Source organism: Ptychodera flava, chromosome 13 (genome assembly GCF_041260155.1).
Source record: "Ptychodera flava strain L36383 chromosome 13, AS_Pfla_20210202, whole genome shotgun sequence".
In the NCBI taxonomy this organism is placed as follows: Eukaryota; Metazoa; Hemichordata; class Enteropneusta; family Ptychoderidae; genus Ptychodera; species Ptychodera flava.
Genome location: NC_091940.1, coordinates 42,299,329 through 42,319,647, shown reverse-complemented (window position 1 = coordinate 42,319,647; position 20,319 = coordinate 42,299,329). Strand labels below are relative to the sequence as shown.

The window sequence follows — 20,319 nt, the reverse complement described above, 5'->3', positions numbered from 1 at the left end:
GAAACAGCGTACCTCGGGAGTCAGATCAAATATAGCAGATTCAATTTTGATTATGGCATAATTACAGAAAGTCATTAAATATATATGAGCTAATAATGAGCATATCATTCTGGTACTCACTAAACTGCTAACCTAATTAAATAACGGTATAAACAATTTATGTCTGTTTCAAAAGACCAATAAAATTTAACATATTCGGCTTTGATATTTGGCTAAACTACACTGTAATGAGCTTACTTTCTAAAATTTTTACATGACATTTACTAAAACAAAGCAATTCAGTGAGTATCCTTACTGTTGGGGTAGAGAAGCTGTGATTTATTCAATATCACGTACCTGTAACAAATTCATAGGAGAGTTTAAATCCTCTACCATTGGTGTTATTACTGGCAAAAAACGATATAACAACATGTGGACCAGTGGATTGGAAAGCCGGTGGCCGATGGTTCCCACAATACTTCCCAACAAGGCTGCTATCATCTGCTTCTTCTGAGTCCCATATCTGTAGATGTAGCATCAAGAAATAGTTTCTGAATTTTAATACCACACTGTCTGATATTTAAAGCCACAAATTATAAATCTTAAAAACGGTGTGTACTGTTTCATCTGATCTACCAATCAATCTTAGACAAAGTAAACTTCACACTCTAGAATGTCAGCTGAGAGGCTGTGTTGTCAAGGAGACATTTATGATAGCTTGACCTCATTCAATTTCAAAGCCATTACAAGGACTTCCTTCGTCACGCCGCATTTCAGCAATTTAGCTAGTGTATGAGAACATGGTTCGTGACAAAAATTATCATGCATATGTAGATCATTTTACATTGTTGTGATGCAAGATTAATTGAAATCCATCTATACAGACTTAAAAGAAATCACAACAGAACAGCTGTTCAGCAGTCAGGTTGGATTGTCTCAGGGCCAAAGTTAAAGTACAAAGATTCATTATGATACATTATACTTGGGTAAAGTTTCAATGGAACCTGTCCATGTTTAAGAAATAGTTCCAAAAATGAAAAATAATCACATAGGAAATTGTGACAGTATGCCTGTGTGGAAAGGCTGTGGATGAGAAACAAATGACAACCTGGTGGAAATATTGGGTCAGGTCATGACATAAACGTACATGCAATATTGGGTCAGGTCATGACATAAACGTACATGCAATATTGGGTCAGGTCATATGACATAAACATACATGCAATATTGGGTCAGGTCATGACATAAAAGTACATGCATGGTACATTATCTTTGTACCAATTTTGAAACAAAGAAGTCAAGAAGTGTCTTTACAGTTGGTGGCACTAGAGATGACAAGTCACTGACAATGACATAGTCCCCACTTGTAATAGGAGTATTAGTCTTGATTGGGCTGGGAAATGTGGTCATTAAGAAGTATCACTGGAGTGTATATGTTGAGATCTATGGGCACATAGGTCTATGTTGTTGTTCCCAATTTGAAACACATGAGGCATGTCTAAGTTATGGTTCTAAATCAGGAAAAAAGATCAGACCTCTAGCTGTATTGGCCAGCCAAGAAATACATATGCACATAATAAATGAGGTACAAGATGTGACATCTTAAGGTCTAATATCCTATGAAAATTGGAGGGTATAGAACTTGTGGTTACTGAGTTATGCATATATATGTATAATCAAGGTCAAAGGTCATCAAGGTCACGTGACATTTTTGGAAAAAAATTGTATCAATTTGCTAATTAATCCTTATATGCCAAAAATCAGACCTCTAGCTCTATTCGCTTGCCCAGAATTAGATATGTACATAATGAATGAGGTAAAGCGTGTGTTGTCATAAGGTCTCCCATCCTACTAAATATAAAGAACATAGCACTTGTGGTCACTTATTTATTGACATAAACGTATTAGGTCATCCAGGTCACATGACATTTGGTCAAAAAATTTCTATCCTATAGTTATCCCTATATACCAAAAATCACACCTCTAGCTCTATTGGCTCGCTCAAAATTAGATATGCACATAATTAATGAGGTACAATATGTGGCGTCATAAGGTGTCCCATCATACCATATATGAAGGGTGTAGCACTTGTGGTTACTGAGTTATGGACAAATATGTATAGTTGAGGTCAAAGGTCACCGAGGTCACGCGACATTTTATCAAAAAAATTGTATTGCTAAGTTATCCCTATATACCAAAAATCAGACCTCTAGCTCTATTGGCTCGCTCAAAATTAGATATGCACATAATTAATGAGGTACAATATGTGGCGTCATAAGCAGTGTGCCCGCTAAGCAAATTTGACGTGTCATGACGCAAAGCAAATCCGCCTGATGCACTGAAATTACAAGTAATCTGACGCGTCACTGACGCAGCTGTAAAAAGCCTGCCAATGACTAGAAATGCTCAGCAGATTCATAATTTTCACAGATAACATGTTTCCTTTGGTGAAAAAATATCTGAATATGTCATTTCTATAAGTCTCTGCAGTGATACTACGTGCCGATTGTACACTTGTCTTGCCGATCGCTCGATGGGGAAGGAGGCAGCCATTGTTGTTTTCATTGTCTTCCCACTGACTAACACGAGAATACCAGGAATCGAGAAAGACACACTACCATAGAGGGCGCTACACTTACAACTGCTGCCTTTTATTTATAACCATTTTCATGCATGCAGTGACGCACACCAAGTCAAGTTTTCTTCAGTTTGACTCAAACAAAATTTTTTTTTGCCTCCCCTTAGAGGGCACACTGGTCAAAAGGTGTCCCATCATACCATATATGAAGAGTGTAGCACTTGTGGTTACTGAGTTATGGACAAATATGTATATTTGAGGTCAAAGGTCACCGAGGTCACGTGACATTTTGTCAAAATATCTGAGATATCTGCGTGAACGGAGGGACATGACCCAATCTATAAGCCCCCTGGACTTCATCCGTGGGGCTAAAAACTGTGTCACTGCATCCTTTTTGCAATATGAATACGATGAGAAACTAAATTTTTATTTTACTTGGCCTTATACATGGGATTCTATGCAGAACTGACTTATACCGGTACATGGGAGTCTATGGAGGTGTAAACTAAAAAGTCCTCTAACACGGCCAAATTTGATCGCATTGTGAAACAAATTGACGTGCATCTGTATGGGGTAGGGTACTATACTTGTGCAAAGTTTGAAAGAAATTGACGGGGGCATGTGATATGTGCGTGAACGGATGGCTGGACGCACGGACAGACGGACGCATGCACGGACAGACGGACGGACGGACATGACCCAATCTATAAGTCCCCCTGGATGACTAAATATGAATTGTAAAAAACTGGCTGTCTGGTGGCAATATTGAATTGTGTACGGAAAAAAACAGATGTGCTAAAAGTACAAAGGTATGTTTTTTGTTTCATTTTAACTATTGCCCCAATGTTGCCTCACTACATCGCCTACACTTTGATTTGATGGTTGTTTGCCATTATTTCTCAGATGGCTTCATTGTTTTGAAAAATGTTGTGTTGGACAAGGTCAGACTCACCTTGAGGTAGTGCTGGCATGAATCTTCAGAGCCTTCTAACTGAAAATCATCAAAAAGTAGTCTTATATAGCCTTGCTTCTGATTACTTAAGTAATAAAAACAATGTACACCATTTGGATAAAAGTATGGGAAGTTGAGACTTGTTATGTTGCCTTTACTGGTTGCTGCCTCCAATGAATTTCCAGTGACACGCTGTACACAGGGTGCTGCAAGAGATTGAACATATGAAGGTCATTTTTTGCATGGACATAACCTTTTTTTTTGGTAGTTTTTTCCAGTTCATGGAAACCTTTAGAACAATTTTATGCAGATCCTGCAAGGGATGAGATTTCAATAAAGAATTACATTACATTTTTGTACATATGTACAGACAGAGAAGCTGGTCAAAAGACAGTTATAATAGCTTCGTATAGCAGAATTATATATATAGCAACTGTAGCTAAAATCCATCATGGCTGACAATGGTAATGCTAAATGAAATCACTGAGGTTTCAAAAAAAATTATATTCATTAAAGCTCCATAAGCTGTATCTTTTGGATATTTTTTCAGAACTTTTGTTTTGTTGTTTCCCTACGCTTTCTGCATCGAATCCCTAAACTGTAATTTAATGCCAAGTATTTAGCATATCAACACAACATATATGAGTATAATCTACATTTTGTTATTGTTGAAAATTGTATTCAAGTCAGGACTAGAATTCATTTGTAAACAATAAACAATGATCACTACACACATACCAGCTGTGTTGACAAAAAGAATACTCGAAATTTCGGCATGACAAACAGATTAGGGTCAGACACCGTAGTTGATATACAGAAGCAGAATACTGAAAAACTTGCCACTAAGTTACAGTTTATGTCCCTTTAATACAGACTTGCATAACACAAGACATTAGATATTATTAAGCTATTTTCACGATAATTAAAACATGTCTTAATCATATCACAATAGCATCTCAAAATTAAAAGCACATTACTTTCTTATATCTGGAATAAATTAGAGAGATATTAATTATGAAACAGGACCATAGCTATTTATTAAATGTAGATATTTGACTTAGTTGTAAACAGCTAGATAGCTGACAAAGAAAAAAAGAACACAGACAGACAGAGACAGACACATTCAGACAGACAGATACAGTCAGACAGATATAGATACAGTCAGACAGACAGATACGGCAGGCAGACAGACAGATACAGTCAGACAGACAGATATAGTCAGACAGACAGGTACTGAGATAGATAGATTGGTAGGTAGATAAAATACCTGTCAGATAAGATAGTGCATGTGACAGATATATAGACCGATAGATAGCAACAGATAGACATAGCTAGATAGCTACAGAGAGAGACAGATTTTACCATGGATAGAAAGACTTACCAGCATTTCTATTTGGAATGACAGTGAATCTCATTTTAAACCCCATCTTGCTGACAGAATGGTCAGAAACAAAAGTTAATTTCAATATATTTTCCTCAGTGATGTTGTCGGCAGGTAGATGAGAACCACAGTGATTAGCTCCCCATGTACTTTGAGAATCTTCAAATGATATGTCATCAATAATTGTCAATGAATCACAACTGCAAAAAAACAAAATGGTTGAAAAGGCATTTCATGGAATCAACTTAAAACAATATTTCAATCCTGCAAATAAAATAACATTTCAAGTCCTACATGTTTATCTTACTTTTCACTTAAAAACAAAATTAATATTCCAACTATACAAGGACATTTTGATTGCATTGGCAGATTAGTTATTTTGATTTGCAATATAAAGATTATTTCAACAAGATTTCTAAGATAGAAATCACAAAAAAGAAACATTCTGCTACAGTATAGCTACCAGAGGTGCATTTCCGACCAACCTGTGCAGGATTTCCATAGTTATTAGTCTAGGAGCTCATTGATTCTCAGTGAAATAGATACCATTGCAAAGCTTTGAGGCCACATTTGTAGTACCTTTTGGTTAATTTTTAAGACTGACACAGTGTATTTGTCACTAAAAATTTATCAAGTTCTGGAACAAAATTGATGTTGAAAAGCAAAGGAAAACTGAATAATTCTGATAATTTGCTGAAGTTGGTCAAGGGTCGTTTGTTCTAAAATTTTGCAACACAACACCCATATCTTTGTTCTAGCATTAGGGCATGACTACTTCACTCCAATGTAGAAGGGTTAGAAATGGATACAGGCAAAACTCTACAAGTCAACTATTCCACGTGAAAATGTAAAAAACATATTATAAATAATTTGATAAAAGTAAGAGAGTTTACAATTTGTACATTCCTGTTTCAATTTCTAAGTACAAAACATTAAATGAATCACAAACCCATTTAGATATTTAACATGTAGAGAAATACACATTTGAATTACAATTTTTACACCATTCTATCCTGTTTAAAAAATAAAACATGTCAAAAACAATCTCAACATGTGTTGGAAAAAGAATTTTGAACAAATTGTGTTGGCTGCTACTATGATGAGTACTCACTCATATCAGCATGATTTCAGCCAATCTCAGCATTGATAACTCCCGATCAGACTAGTTGGGATATGAATTGTCACATTTTAAGGCCCCCAAAAAATTGATTTGTTTCTTATTGCACGCATCATTTCAAAGTATGCACATCAACTCTTTTTTTTCGCTGTTTTTCATTTGCCCCTATGGAAAAAAAGGGAAAATGTATCAAATTCCACCAAAAATTAATTTTTTTTTTAAATCACATCGCCGCATCATTTTTGCCACAAGTCAATGATAAGAAACAAACCTATTATTTTTTTTGGCCTAACAACTACTATGCTCCGCCATAGGTAACCCTACTGGAATTCTGCTGATAATTTAAAACCTTCAATTTGAAGACAGACAATCAATAAAATCCAATGGGAATTGCAATAAACTTACCTGCAGGATGTACAGTATTCCAAATCAAAAGCTAAGAAGTGTATGCTAATGAAGTAACCTTCTGGTGCCACTAACTTCAGAGGGCATGTTCTATCTGGATCGTAATCATTGGAATAATTTGGTGATGTAATGTATCCATGGGAATCCGCACTGAGAGTCTTTGTAATACTTTCACATATATCTGACAACAGAACACATGTAAAATGGCAGTAAGTATAATCAGGGAAACAACAATTACAAATTAAATGTACGAAATGTACACAGATAGAAATCAAAGTAACACTGCACTAACTTTACAATACAATACAAAGTGCTATCTACATTTACATGTTTTGGTACATGAATGAGGTTTGCAATCCCTACCAATATGCCTTGGTGTCACTTTGAAACCCTCGACTGCAACACACAAAAAATATAGCAGTATAGTAGAACTACCTGTACATTAAATGTTAATTTCTCAAAAACAAAAATAAGATGTTCATTTCAACTTCCACCTACAGTCCCTGTTGTCTACCCTATAGGGTATGGGTGGCTAACCTCGAAACATCAAACTCTTTGTCGGCATTTACATGTACACACAACTGTTCCTCTAATAATTTTGACATGATTCCAACAGAAGAAACTACATGATACACAATCCAAACATTGACTTATGTGCTTCAGCTCACCATTGCAAAACACAAAAGGTGTCCAAACTGTATGGTATTTCTAACTGCCGTATATCTCGATCAGCTCAAAGTTCTTATTTATTTGATAAGATGGTGAGCTAAACTTCCATTATTGCTAACTACAAACTATAACGATCTTCATAAGTACACAACAGAAATGTCAAAGAACATTTAGGCATTAACCCTTTGAGTGCTGTAATCTTTCCACCCAAAATTTTAGTGCAACGTTTTACCAATTTTCATGAATTTTCCGGTCATTATTTTATATTTTTGGACCAAATGGACATAACATTGTGGCTACAGTTTTATATCAAAATTTTCCACAAAATTCTGAAAAACTTGACTGACTTATATTTAATATAAGTGAAAAAAAATACCGCAATTATACGGTGTCGCTCACATTTGATCAGAATTGGTTAATACCAGTATGGGTACCAAAGATCAACAATAAATGTTGTTTCTATCTGTTCAGTACAACCAGAAAAACAACAAGAAGTATTTAAACCAGAAAAACAAGAATGACAGAAGTTGGACATACTGCTACAGAGAAATAGATGTTTTGATCAAAACAGGGCAAAAATTGTCCTAAGACACAAATATTGAAATTTCACCACATTTTTTGCAAACAGCTTCTCAGCTTGTCAAAAGATGATCTGCAACATTTCGCGAAGTCTATCAGCAAATTGATATAAATCACTGGGCCATATGTATGTTGTAGTTGCAGCACACAATCTTACTTGCGCTAGTGATTTGGATGTACACTGTATCCTCAGACAGAGTCGAACTAAACAAAATTATAAATCTGAAAATTTGTTCAGTAAAAAAAATTAGCACAGATTTTCTCATTGGGAAAAAAAAAATTTTAGAAATAAATTGTAAAAAAAAATGCTCACAATTTCATTGTGACTACCCCCTCCTAAGATCTAACGGTCCGTCCCTTAGTTTGAGCAGGTCTGTTAATATGTAACAGTTCATAAACAATGACAGGAAATGATACAGGTCAGTGGAGTATCCTGTTTCAGCCACTGGCATGCCACCACTCATGAACGGTTGCAGAATTTCCCTTTTTCTTACCTCATTTGCACATTTTTGACACTGACGTGTTCATTTGAACAACGTCACATCTCAACCCCTGCATCTACCTGTACACCAAATACTGAGATGGTAGCTTAGGCGGTATGGGAGCTTTTGCATGTGATGGACATACATCTGCACATACATACCTACAAATATACAGACATACAGACGCCCCCGACTCACCATATAAGCTCTTTTTGATATTTATATAAACACCAAATATGAGCTAAAAACTGCTTTGGCGCTTAAAGGGTTAAAATGACAAAAAGTAATTCAATAAGGACCAAACGCTGACTCTATGACATCACAGGTTATCAGAGTTGACAAAACAATGTCTCTGCAAATATCAGTTAAAACAATCAAATATTTTATTTGACATGTGTCCATGGATGTTAATCATAAATGGTATAACCTAACCAGTCAATATCATCATTCATGCTGACAAAGGATATAATACTGCTAATTTGATCATCAGTCTTCCTTTTTACAACCAGAATATTGCAGAAGCATTGAATGTGAATAGGGCTGATTCATGAAGAAGTAGAAGTTCCATCATTAATATGCAAACACAAATATTTGTGGGAATATTTTGACAAAACTTTTGAAAATTAATCCTTGCAGGAATGGTGAAAATGGTACTTTGATGCCTGCCATGGTCACAGTGTTAAGAATGAAAACTGTAACAACTGCAAAGGATATCATCTCAGACAGAAAATTGTCTACATTTCTGTTAGCAACAGCAAATGTTGGTGACCATAGCTATATTCAGTAAGGCAAAATTGTGATCTGCAGTGTTATTTGACAAAGATGTGTCAACAATGGCTTGTACATGGAAGTACTACAGAAACATATATGTACATGTATGCCATCAAACTGAATTGATGAGGCAGTATTTCTTTTAATTCTCACATTTATCATATATGACAGACTCAACATTTATGAATTTAAAGAACTTCACAGGGAAAAATTCCATGTTAAAATTGTCAGCAGGGACACTAGGACAGAAGTACATAGCAAGAAAGATGACAGTGTTATATGATATACTGTTTACGGTACGAGGGCAGGACAGTCAGTGTGTGACTTGTACATGTACATGCAATCTCTTTGATTTATGGCTTTGCCTGGCCACATATATATGTGTGTTCTTCACAAATGGAGACGTCGCTGGCTGACCCGCATTGAAAGACTCATATTTGATAATAGTTACTGATAAATCCAAAACTTACACACAGTTCCCCTTTTAAAATTTGAAATAATAACACAACCCTAAACCTTAAAATTGAAGTAAAACAAATTATTAGCTAAGCTAGTATATGAGAACAATAAAATTCTGTTTGATACATGCAGTCATTGCTGTTAAATGAACAAAACTTTTGTTCATAGCAGATTTATATTATAGTACTACTATGAGACATTAGGTTCTGTTTTAAGGTCACAATGAATAGAGCATTGAACATGTACAGTTTGACTAGTTACATGTAATCAGGACGATACCTTTCAAAAGAACTGCCATGTTTACACTTACAGAAATACATATTATCTGACATTAAGTGTCACTGACAAGTCTGATTGTTCAGTATCTCATCATTCTGAAAATCTTGTCAAATTGCAAGCCAAATGAAAATTTGATTAACTCTTGGCGCAGGAAAAAACTGTCAATGCTTTAAGAAGTCAAAATTATCAAATATATCCTCCTTTGAAAATGTTCAATCACATCAAAAATGAGCCAAAGGGCCAAGGAATATTATCACATCAGTGACATGAAACTTACAATTGTCTTCATTCAGAGTTTTAAATTCAAGACTTATTATAACCATTTCTGTCAATAATGACATGAGACTGAAAATTTATATCAGTCTCAGCACTACAGAACAGCATATTTCTTTCATTTATCAATATGTTCTTAGACACTACCATATACTTCACGTCATCTGTCCCATTCATGTCTCTTAAAGACCTTGTAAGGAGACAGGTGAGATGTATTCCGTTAGCTTAAACATTCAGGTTTAGATATTTGAAAAAAGACACTTGTGGAAATGGTAATGATATAACTTTTGACTGCAAGATTTAGTGCCGACGTTGGATGGACAAGTCACATCCTGGTTGAACTTACCTATAGATATTGCAGCTATCGGGATAGAGTAACAACACAACAAGAATAATAATACTGAAAAATGTTGGAAAGCCACCAATCCCATCCTAATATCTGTCCCATTCCTGTTTTCTTTCACTTCTGAAAAGTAAAAAAAAGGTACATTCTCAAAATGAGATGAAATTCAACTCTTGATTATTGTATATTTACAAATAAGACAAATAAACACCATTTTATCCCTTAAAAATGTGACTTGGTTGATGGCTTGTGTGAAATGAAAAAGTCTTAGAAGACCACTACCGGTACATTCATACCACATCTCAAATTTATTACAAGCAGCATGGTATTGACTGTATTGAATAGGATGAGTCCAATGCCATTGCTGTCACAATTCATCATCAAATTGTGAAATAGTCTAAAAAACTCTACCGGTTTACTAGCTTTAAAGTCAAAGTGTACAGCTCATGGCAGAGGACATAATTACAGATGGTGAGACACATTAAGACACACATACTGCAGATAAAACAGTCAAATAATAACCACATACATGTACTTGTCATGTGTGTATCACTGTTGTGAGCATGCAAGCAACATGGAACTACATTATACAACTGTCTCTGACGTCAAAACTAATCTTATGTACATAAACATGATTATTTATAACGCATGTAGCCAACCTGTGAACAAAAAATGCCTAATTGCTTTGGCACAACCTCACAGCGCAAACAGCTTTAGCCACGGCAAACCAAAAATTTAGAAGAAATACCAACTTGTTCTGTTTGGTTCAAATTGGTAAAATTTGATAATAAGTACTCGTTGTCACTACAATGACAGTCAAGTTGGTTGTCTACTAACAAGCCTGAGACATATTGTACAAATCATCAAGTTGAAAAACAGTGATCAAAAGCTGCAAAACAAATATGGAAATGTTGGTTACTAACCATTCATGGTGGGACAGATGCATCAAGACATACTGTGTTGGTGTACAGTCAGCTAAGAATGTACCGCAATATACTCTATTTTGATAACAGACAAGATATGTATTTTATATGTAAGCTATGAACCTAATAGAAACATAAATCAAACTGGAGTTTACAAGACTTGGACAATACAGTCAGTCACAGTTTAATAAAAGGTCACATTTCTGATGTCAAGAAGAGCAAATTTCTGTGGACACAAAGCAATCAGAAGGTTATTTATTATGCTGTCATAAGACCTGTAACTAGATGTGTACAGTACCTGGTGGAGAGTAGTGCAGCCTCCCCACTGCAGGAGACAACATGAACCTGGTACAGTGGTTGGCAGCTGCCGCTCTCCATTGATTTGATAGAATGCAATAAACCCTTTTTGACAGATTGACTCATAAAGCTTTACATGTAAACCAGTAAGGACTCTTCTCTGTTTCTTAGTGGCTGATATTTTGGGGGGATGGGGGGTTGTTACATTTACTGGAATTGCAATCAACCTTAATCACTTGATTTATGAAATATGACGCCCAGTTATTTTAACTTTAACTCTAAGTATTAATTATTATTGAAACTAAACCATGAAATATTTTAAAAAGTGAGGCAAATGCAGTGTAGGTTTTCAAGACACTTAAAGCTGACATCTGAACAATGTCCTTACTGCACACACACACTTGATAAAAATATAACAATTTACAAAACATTTTCAAAAAGGCATTATATAAGCTTAAAATGTTTGAGATATATACTGAGAAATTTTGAAGTAAAATGTTAGATGAATAATTGACATAATCTGTTTATCATATCCATCTTCTACTGGCATTGAATAATCCTTTAGGCAACGATTATTTTTTACTACTAGGGAACTTTAAGGGATTGTTTAACTTTCCAGAAATTTCTGTGCCTTGATATGTTGTACTCTTAAATATGATTCTACGTATACAATGTTCTCATTCAAATGAAATGTTAGAATTAAAATCACATTATAAATTATACCAAAATTAATTCAGTGATCTGGTTCACAGAATCACATTTTTTATAAGCTGATCAGAAAATTCTAATTCACATTGGAATGGTTTAATTTACATTGAAACTTTGATAGCAAATGCATGATGCAAGTTTTAAAGGAAACATCAACAACAAGTTCTGAATTCTGACAATCTGAGTCCGTAGCCTCTTATAACCAGTAAATTTGTTGAAACTTTACTCATAAATCAATGCATATTATCTCTGTAGTTACTCCAATTGATTGATGCATACTGGTTGATATTAAACATCTAACTGAATGAAGTCAAATTATCTTCTGAGACACTGATAGGGACCATTCCATGTAAGTATTTGCATAAGTGGCAATGTCATCAAAAGTTAAGAGATGGGATGACAATGTCTTAACATAAAAGGACAAGAAAATGATGATGTCAGAAAATGTTGGAATTTTATATAAAAAAATGCCAATTTTCAAGAAAATGGGGAATTCCAAACAAAAACGTTAAATTTATATAGAAGTAACATATCATAGGTTGATTGGTGTCCTGACAGAAAAATACATGAGGCTAACTATTTTTCAAATTAAACAACAGTTTTCAGATTTGTTTAGATAAACAAAAGAGAATTTTAATCTCTTTAAATTAAGCTCAAAGTAAAGTATTCTATTATGAGGAACGATACAAATAGTCAGCAGATATGATCTGTAGATTGACAATACAGTAATACAGAAAGATAAAAAGTTTTTATACATTTAAATATATTAAAATGAACCATTGATTACGCTGTTGTCAGGTACAAATTGTATCCATTTAGAGTCTGCTAATTACAGCCATGTATCAATGTTTATCAAGTAATACAAGACCTGCAGTCCTATTTACAATGCTCTAATTTATTTGTCAGTTTGCACAAACGTATCCAGGCACATCAACAAAATCAAGCAAAACAACAAAGAAAGGCAAAATGGAAATCCAGATTTAATCATAAGATTTCAATCTATTCAAGCCACTGGTATGGTAATATAAATTACCTAGGTCTTTTTCCATTCCCATAACCACTTGGTGAATGACTTTACTTAGGATTATGGGAAAATTATGATGAAGTCTTTGCACAGGAGAAAAAAAATACATCTTTTGAATCTGATCTATATATCTTCCTTGCAAGTACTAGAAGCCTTAAAAAAGACAACTTTGACACCAAAATGTGACACTAAATAATAGGTTTGAGTGAGAGCTTTGCAGGTTATTTTTACCATGGTGAAAGCAAAATCAGCTTGATGGATTACAAGAACTGATAATTTTAAAACATTTCAAACATTTGATGCAGTCACACTGTACAGCTTTGTGTGTCTGAGGTAGTGGGATAAGGGTTGACACTATAAGTCTACCAGACCAAAAGTTCATTTTGGTAGGCACTGTTGCTAATCAGAAAACCAAGCATGCAAGAAGTTCAAATCAATAATTTATGATTTTTCAGATTAAATTTTTTGTTGTATTACCAACCGTGGAAGTCGCTGGAACTAAGTAAATGTGGAATGTTTGCAGTGCAGTTCCCAGATAAAGACTAGTGTACTGCACTAGAAATTTAATCTGAACTGTAAAATGTTGCTTCCTATAAGGGGTGCTCATTAAACTTTCCTAGATATTAAAACATGAATATTAAATAGACACTTAGTTATCTTGCCCTTTGCCCTAATTTACACAGAGGCAATCAATTATTCATGCCAAACTATGATATGCTTGTTTGTTTAAATTTACTCACAGACTGTGGTTTACTTAAGGAGGCTCAACTTCCAGAGTAATTCAGTGTTATCCCTCTGATCAAAGTCCAATGTCCTCATATTAAACCTATAGTCCAATTCTGACATGACAGCCAGGCTGTGTTTCAGTGACCTGCTGCCTGCTGTCTTAGTGAACTTCTCTATGCTGTACGTGTTAAAATGAAGAATGCAACTCAGAGACAGATATTCATATTCAGACTCTCAACTTTTCAAGGGACTTTGCATGTATAGTGCTTATGTGGACTACAAGCTTATGAAATAAATAAAGGTTTCACCGTCTTGTTTTAGTGATCATTGAAAATCTAATTTTTCCCGATTGAGAGATAATCATAGTCGCCATTTTGAATTTCAAATAACAGTAAATTTTGAGTAATTTGGGTTTCAAGAACCAAAATTTGCGATGTGCCGCAATAAATTATTTCTTATTTTGAAAGTGAACTATTGAAAAGTTTCCTTGATAAAAGTTTGATCATAAATTTATGCCTTTGAAGTTTGATGTTTGAGAATCCTGTCAGCTATCTGCATGTGTATTGCAGTGCATACCAGTATTGTGTCACTGACACAACGACACACTTCATTTGATTTTAGTCAAACCTAATGATAATCACACAAAAGTATACTAAAACTGAAACCAGACAGGCCATCAAGTTACTAAAGCCAAATAATATCACATTTTGACTCAGTCCATAAGTTGTTTAGAGAAGGATTGCAAATTTAATTTCAATTGAAAGTGGCAGTTAACAGGTTGTAGTAGATGGGGTTTTGATGAGAAATACTTTATAAGATACCCAGCCTTCATGCTAACAATTGTTGATAGCTTTATATTGGCTACTGGTATGTACAGCAGCGGGCTAAAACAGAGGCTGGCTACCTTGTATACCATTTGCACTAAAACAATGACGCTTGCAGGGTTTTACATCACTTTTTACTTTTGAGAGTCCCTGGGACCCCTGGTGTTAGAAAATGGGAGTCCTACATCAAAATATGGGGGTCCCAATTTATTTCAAAAGAATATTTTATTGTTTATCCATGCCATGGTCTTCACTGTGTTCAATTAGTGTTATAACACACAGCAAATGGTTGCGCATTTCTTAAAATTATTCTTACATGAAATTCTAGTTCATACTGAGGTCCCTCATTGATCAATTCAAAGAACACTATTCATAATTGAAATGATCTCATAACTTTAATGACAAGTTCACAAAGTTGTGAAATTTGAACAAGTATTCAAATTTGTCAAATTGACAAGAAGGTAATTTCATACTCTGAAATGGCATTCACCTAGCAAGTCCAGTAGGTTGAGTTCACACTCTGCCAGCAGCTCCTTCAGCAAATAACCTAGCATTGTTTATAAAGTCAAAATCATCTGTGATGGGGCCAACCAGTTTGATGAACATTAGTCTATTAAGCCTTTGAGGATTGAGTCTATTTCGTGCCCACTGTTTGATGGCATTTTGTACTGAAAAGCCCCTTTCACATGGGGCAGAGGACACTGGTATGACAAGAGCAATTTTAGCAAGAATGGCAAGATCAGGATACTCCTCTGTAAAATCAGTTAGCAACAGCTTGATATACATATCAAAATTCAGTGCGTCCGTGTGAGATCTTGTGAAGTGTTTGTAAACAAGAAAGTGTGCCCTAGCTCTATCAGCATCAATACCTGGTGTATTGTTATGATGATCAACAGTTGATCAAGCTGGTTGACCCCATATTCAGGTAGGTTGGCCAAATTTTCAGGATATCTGTGTGGGTTTAGAATTACATCAAAACATTCCAGAATATTCATCTCATCATCTGGAAATCTGCAATCTAAATTCTGCAGTAGTTTGTTGATATAATTTTCTCGTACACTACAGAAGCTATGTCTGAGTGGCTGATTGTAAGTGATTTGAATGTTTTTGTATGTGTTTTTCTGACCATTGCCAGGAACATCACCCAAAGCATTAAAGACTTCTCTGACAGTGTGTGAATCATTAGTCATTGTATTCAATGTGTCCCTACCCTGTAGACTGAACATTTTTTTTGATATGGGATAGGTTGACAGAATCTTTCTGAAATGTAAGGCTCAAAATTCCAATCACAGTAAGGACATCAATCAATAAGGCAGTGAATAGCAGAAACAATGAATTGGAGACAAATTTCAACAGCCCATCAGCCTTTCCCCTTTTTTGTCACTTGCAAGTGCCAAGGCAATTGGCTCAAAACTGATGAAAATCATCTTGACAGCTGATTCAACCGACAACCAGCGAACAGATGTAGGCTCAGTTATTTGTTTTGCCTTCCCATTCAACAGAGTTTGAATTTCTCTAAGTTTGTCATATCTCACACTAGAGTCATTAAAGTATTTATACAATGAATGGATTATATTATGATATTCTTTGCAATATTCAATATCTCATTCTCTGCCTGCTTGAGAAGCAGCAAGATTCAATCGATGTGCAACACAATGCACTTGAACAAGGTTGGGATTTCTGGCTTTTAATTTTGCACCCAACCCGTACGTTCAAACGACCGGTCATTACGGCCGCCCCGTCTGTTCCCAGTCCATATATTTTGTCTACGGCGTGTCTACGTCACAGATTTCTTTCCCAGTCAAAAATTCAATCAAGGCGTTTTCGATCCCTGCAGCAGTGGCAATTTGCTGGTTACAGAGGAAAGAAACATTCGCCTCGCCATTCTGAATATATCGAACATATATGGCAAGTTTCTTATGAACGGTTATGTCACAAGTCTCATTCAACATTATACCACGGTCCCTCCACAAACGTGATTATACCAATGAAATCACTTGCAAGTTGCATGTATGCTATCAATCAGGGACTTCTCGATCACACGTTGAATACACTCTTCAAACTCCATAACTATCTGAGGACGTTTGTAATATTCAATGTCTAAGCCGTTCAGATTCTGTAGATGCATGATGTCAGTGAATACATCGCACGGAAGGTCACGTTTAGCAATCAGGTAAACAGTACGTAATTGTGCAGCGTACGCCTCGAGTTCGTTACTCATACCCTGCACCTAGGTACCTGCCGGTCCTCTGCAGATTTGCGAGCAGTAGTAAATTGTGACCTCAAGCTTAGGATTTTAGCACTTGTGAGATGACTTTTCGAGTCCTGATGACGAGTGAGAGTTGAATGTTGAAAATTAGAACAACCTTCCGTGAACGGGCATGTAACATTCGATTTCAAACATACATCGCATTCCATGACGTTTCGCTCTTCAGAATATCGAAGCCATTTAAATCTATCGAGCCAACTTCTGTTGAATGTTCGTAATTTTGCTGACTTGGCCGGGGATCTGATGTATCAGTATCGCATGGCGTAGCTGCTGTTTCGGCCTCGACCGAACCTACATCGTGCTGGTTGCTGCGGCCGTCGAAAAACTTTCGCAGATCGGCTTGTTTTGGGTATTTGACACGACCCGCCATAATGCATAATGTTATCGCCGTAAACAAGAAATCGACCAATTAAGAATCAGTTTACATTTTGAAAGTCACTTTTTACGGTAGAAAAATTTGTTTCCGCGGGTACCATTGGTCATCAAACAGTGGAGGCCAATGCACTACGGAGCATTCTATTAAAGTATGGGGTCGGTAAGGTTTACTGGGATGTGTTTTACGTGTTCAGCAGCTTCGCGAGATATACACCAGCAACAGATATTTGTGCGTCCGAAGGGACGCGTAGTATAGTTTTTGAGGGGTCCTGGGTCCGGTTTTATGCGTAAAGGACGCAGAAATGCGCGTCATGTAAAACCCTGCGCTTGACCTAAGTCATGACAACTGCTTTCAAATGATTTTACATTTCATCCTTAACAAAATATTGGACTTGCCTTTTTATTTCTTTTAAATTGATAAGTTGCAATGTAATATGTGAAGCGGGTTGGCCTGAGAAGGGTACAAGAATTGGCATTAAAATAGACCTACTTATGATTTCTTTTGTATCACAGAGCATGTTATAGGAAACACCTGTTTTAATATAGCTGCATTCCAAAATGAATAGCCATACACTGAATTTTAATCAATGTATCACATAAACTATTTAAACATTAGAAATTCCAACCTCTTCTGCAGCAATGATACCATACATAAACAGAAGCTTTGTTTTGATTTCTTCATATTAAATTGCATTTTTTTGCAATAATTAGTGAAAAAATAGGAATTTTTCCTATTGAGATATTTACTTGTCAAGACATTTTGCGTCTATTATATTTTGAGTCTTCATGAAAACTGTGTTTAAAACTCAAAATGGCCACCAGATAAGGCCATTGCAATATGTAAAATTCAAACTTTTCTATGTCAGGATAGGGCCATCCCATCCAAACCACCCCTGTGTAATCAGATTATAATTTTGTTATTTCAGTATTCAACTACCTCTATGCATTTGCAATCTTTCAAGTCCTTAGTCAGTTTGCACCACAAGTTTTAGCCTACTACCTAGAACAAACTTAATTACTGACAGTGGTAGTGGTTTTCTTACAGATTGAGACCTCAATAACTTCTTATTTGTGTTCATCACTAATTTTGCTTCAGTTAAGGATGCTTTGATTTTCTTTCCAACTTTTCAGTTTCCTAAGGAATATGCATTGAAGTCTTTCTAGTCAATTTTGGAAGTTGGCATAATTTTCTCATGTATACCTTACTATATAAAGCAAACTCTTCTTGAGCAAGCCCAACACTCTTCCATTTTCACGAAACAAAGAAACTATAATCTTTCCTTCATGAAAGTTTAGCATGACTAAAGACACTGGATTAACAAGTCATCGTTGATGACACAGTCCCCACTTGTTAATGGGTACTTTGATTACAGGTCCTCAGAGAGGATAGAGTCCTCTTCATTAAATCTGTGATAAAAATACTTTTGAAAAAATTTGCTGGATACATGTCTGAGTTATCGTTCAGGACATAAAAAAATCGTAATAAAATGGCCACACGGCGACCATATTGGATTGTATCACAAAACAAATTAACGTGCATATGTATGACATTAATCAATCTCCTAGCTTGTACCAACTTTTAATAAATTTGCTTGATACATGTCTGAGTTATGGTTCCAGACATAGAAAAAACGTAACAAAATGGCCACACCGCAGCCATATTGGATCGTATCACAAAACAAATCAATGTGCATGTGTATGACATAGGTCAATGTCCTTGTACCAACTTTGAATAAAGTCGGTTGAGATATGCCAGAGTTATGGCCCTGTACATGAAAAAATCATGACAAAATGGACGCACGGCGGCCATATTGGATCGTATCATAAAACAAATTGATGTGCATAGCTATGATATTGGTCAATGTCCTTGTACCAAATTTGAATAAAATCGGTTGAAACATGCCTGAGTAATGGCTCTGTACATGAAAAAATCGTATATGAAATGGCCGCTTGGCGGCCATATTGGATCATATCACAAAACAAATTAATGTGCATATGTATGACATAGGTCAATGTCCTTGTACCAACTTTGAATAAAATCGGTTGAGATATGCCTGAGTTATGGCTCTGTACATGAAAAAAATCGTAACAAAATGGCCGCAAGGCGGCTATATTGGATTGTATCACAAAACAAATTGACGTGCATATCTATGACATTGGTCAATGTCCTTGTACCAACTTGAGCAAATAAAATCGGTTGAAACATGCCTGAGTAATGGCTCTGTACATGAAAAAAATCGTAATAAAATGGCCGCCTGGCGGCCATATTGGATTGTATCACAAAACAAATTGACGTGCATATGTATGACATAGGTCAATGTCCTTGTACCAAGTTTGAATAAAATCAGTTGAGATATGCCTGAGTTATGGCTCTGTACATGAAAAAAATTGTAACAAAATGGCCTCATGGCAGCCATATTGGATCGTATCACAAAACAAATTGACGTGCATATCTATGACATGGGTCAATGTCCTTGTACCAACTTTGAATAAAATCGGTTGAAACATGCCTGAGTTACGGCTCTGTACATGAAAAAATCATAATAAAATGGCCGCCTGGCAGCCATATTGGATCGTATCACAAAACAAATTGACGTGCATCTGTATGACATATGAAGTAATCCTTGTACCAAGTTTGAATGAAATCGCTCCAGGCATCTCTGAGATATCTGCGTGAACGGACGGACGCACGCACGCACGGACGCACACACGGACGCACGGACACACGCACGGACATGACCAAACCTATAAGTCCCCCCGGACGGTGTCCGTGGGGACTAACAACTATCACCATAATTAATTCCATTCAAAACTGATGATTACATTAAAAGCTTTGCTTTCAATTAAAGGCCTGTGTTGGCACCAGATTGTCTCATCAGAAAATTTACCCACCAGATTACAATTTC

General features: G+C 35.8%; 1 protein-coding gene across 7 annotated transcripts in view; it reads right to left on the bottom strand.

Moving 5' to 3' along the window:
- Window positions 1-20,319, bottom strand: part of LOC139148501 (uncharacterized) — a 77,984-nt gene that overhangs the window by 34,055 nt on the left and 23,610 nt on the right. For 4 of the 7 annotated variants that reach the window (XM_070719988.1, XM_070719987.1, XM_070719992.1 and 1 more), the window contains exons 2-6: window positions 10,271-10,390; window positions 6,413-6,593; window positions 4,891-5,090; window positions 3,510-3,715; window positions 337-502 (exon numbers count right to left, since the gene is read on the bottom strand). In XM_070719988.1, the coding sequence (XP_070576089.1) occupies window positions 337-502; window positions 3,510-3,715; window positions 4,891-5,090; window positions 6,413-6,593; window positions 10,271-10,355 (838 nt within the window). In that variant the 5' untranslated portion in view covers window positions 10,356-10,390. Of the gene's footprint in view, window positions 1-336; window positions 503-3,509; window positions 3,716-4,890; window positions 5,091-6,412; window positions 6,594-10,270; window positions 10,391-10,796; window positions 10,816-11,190; window positions 11,286-20,319 lie in introns of those variants that run through there. The other 3 variants (XM_070719986.1, XM_070719991.1, XM_070719990.1) reach the window with 2 other exon arrangements.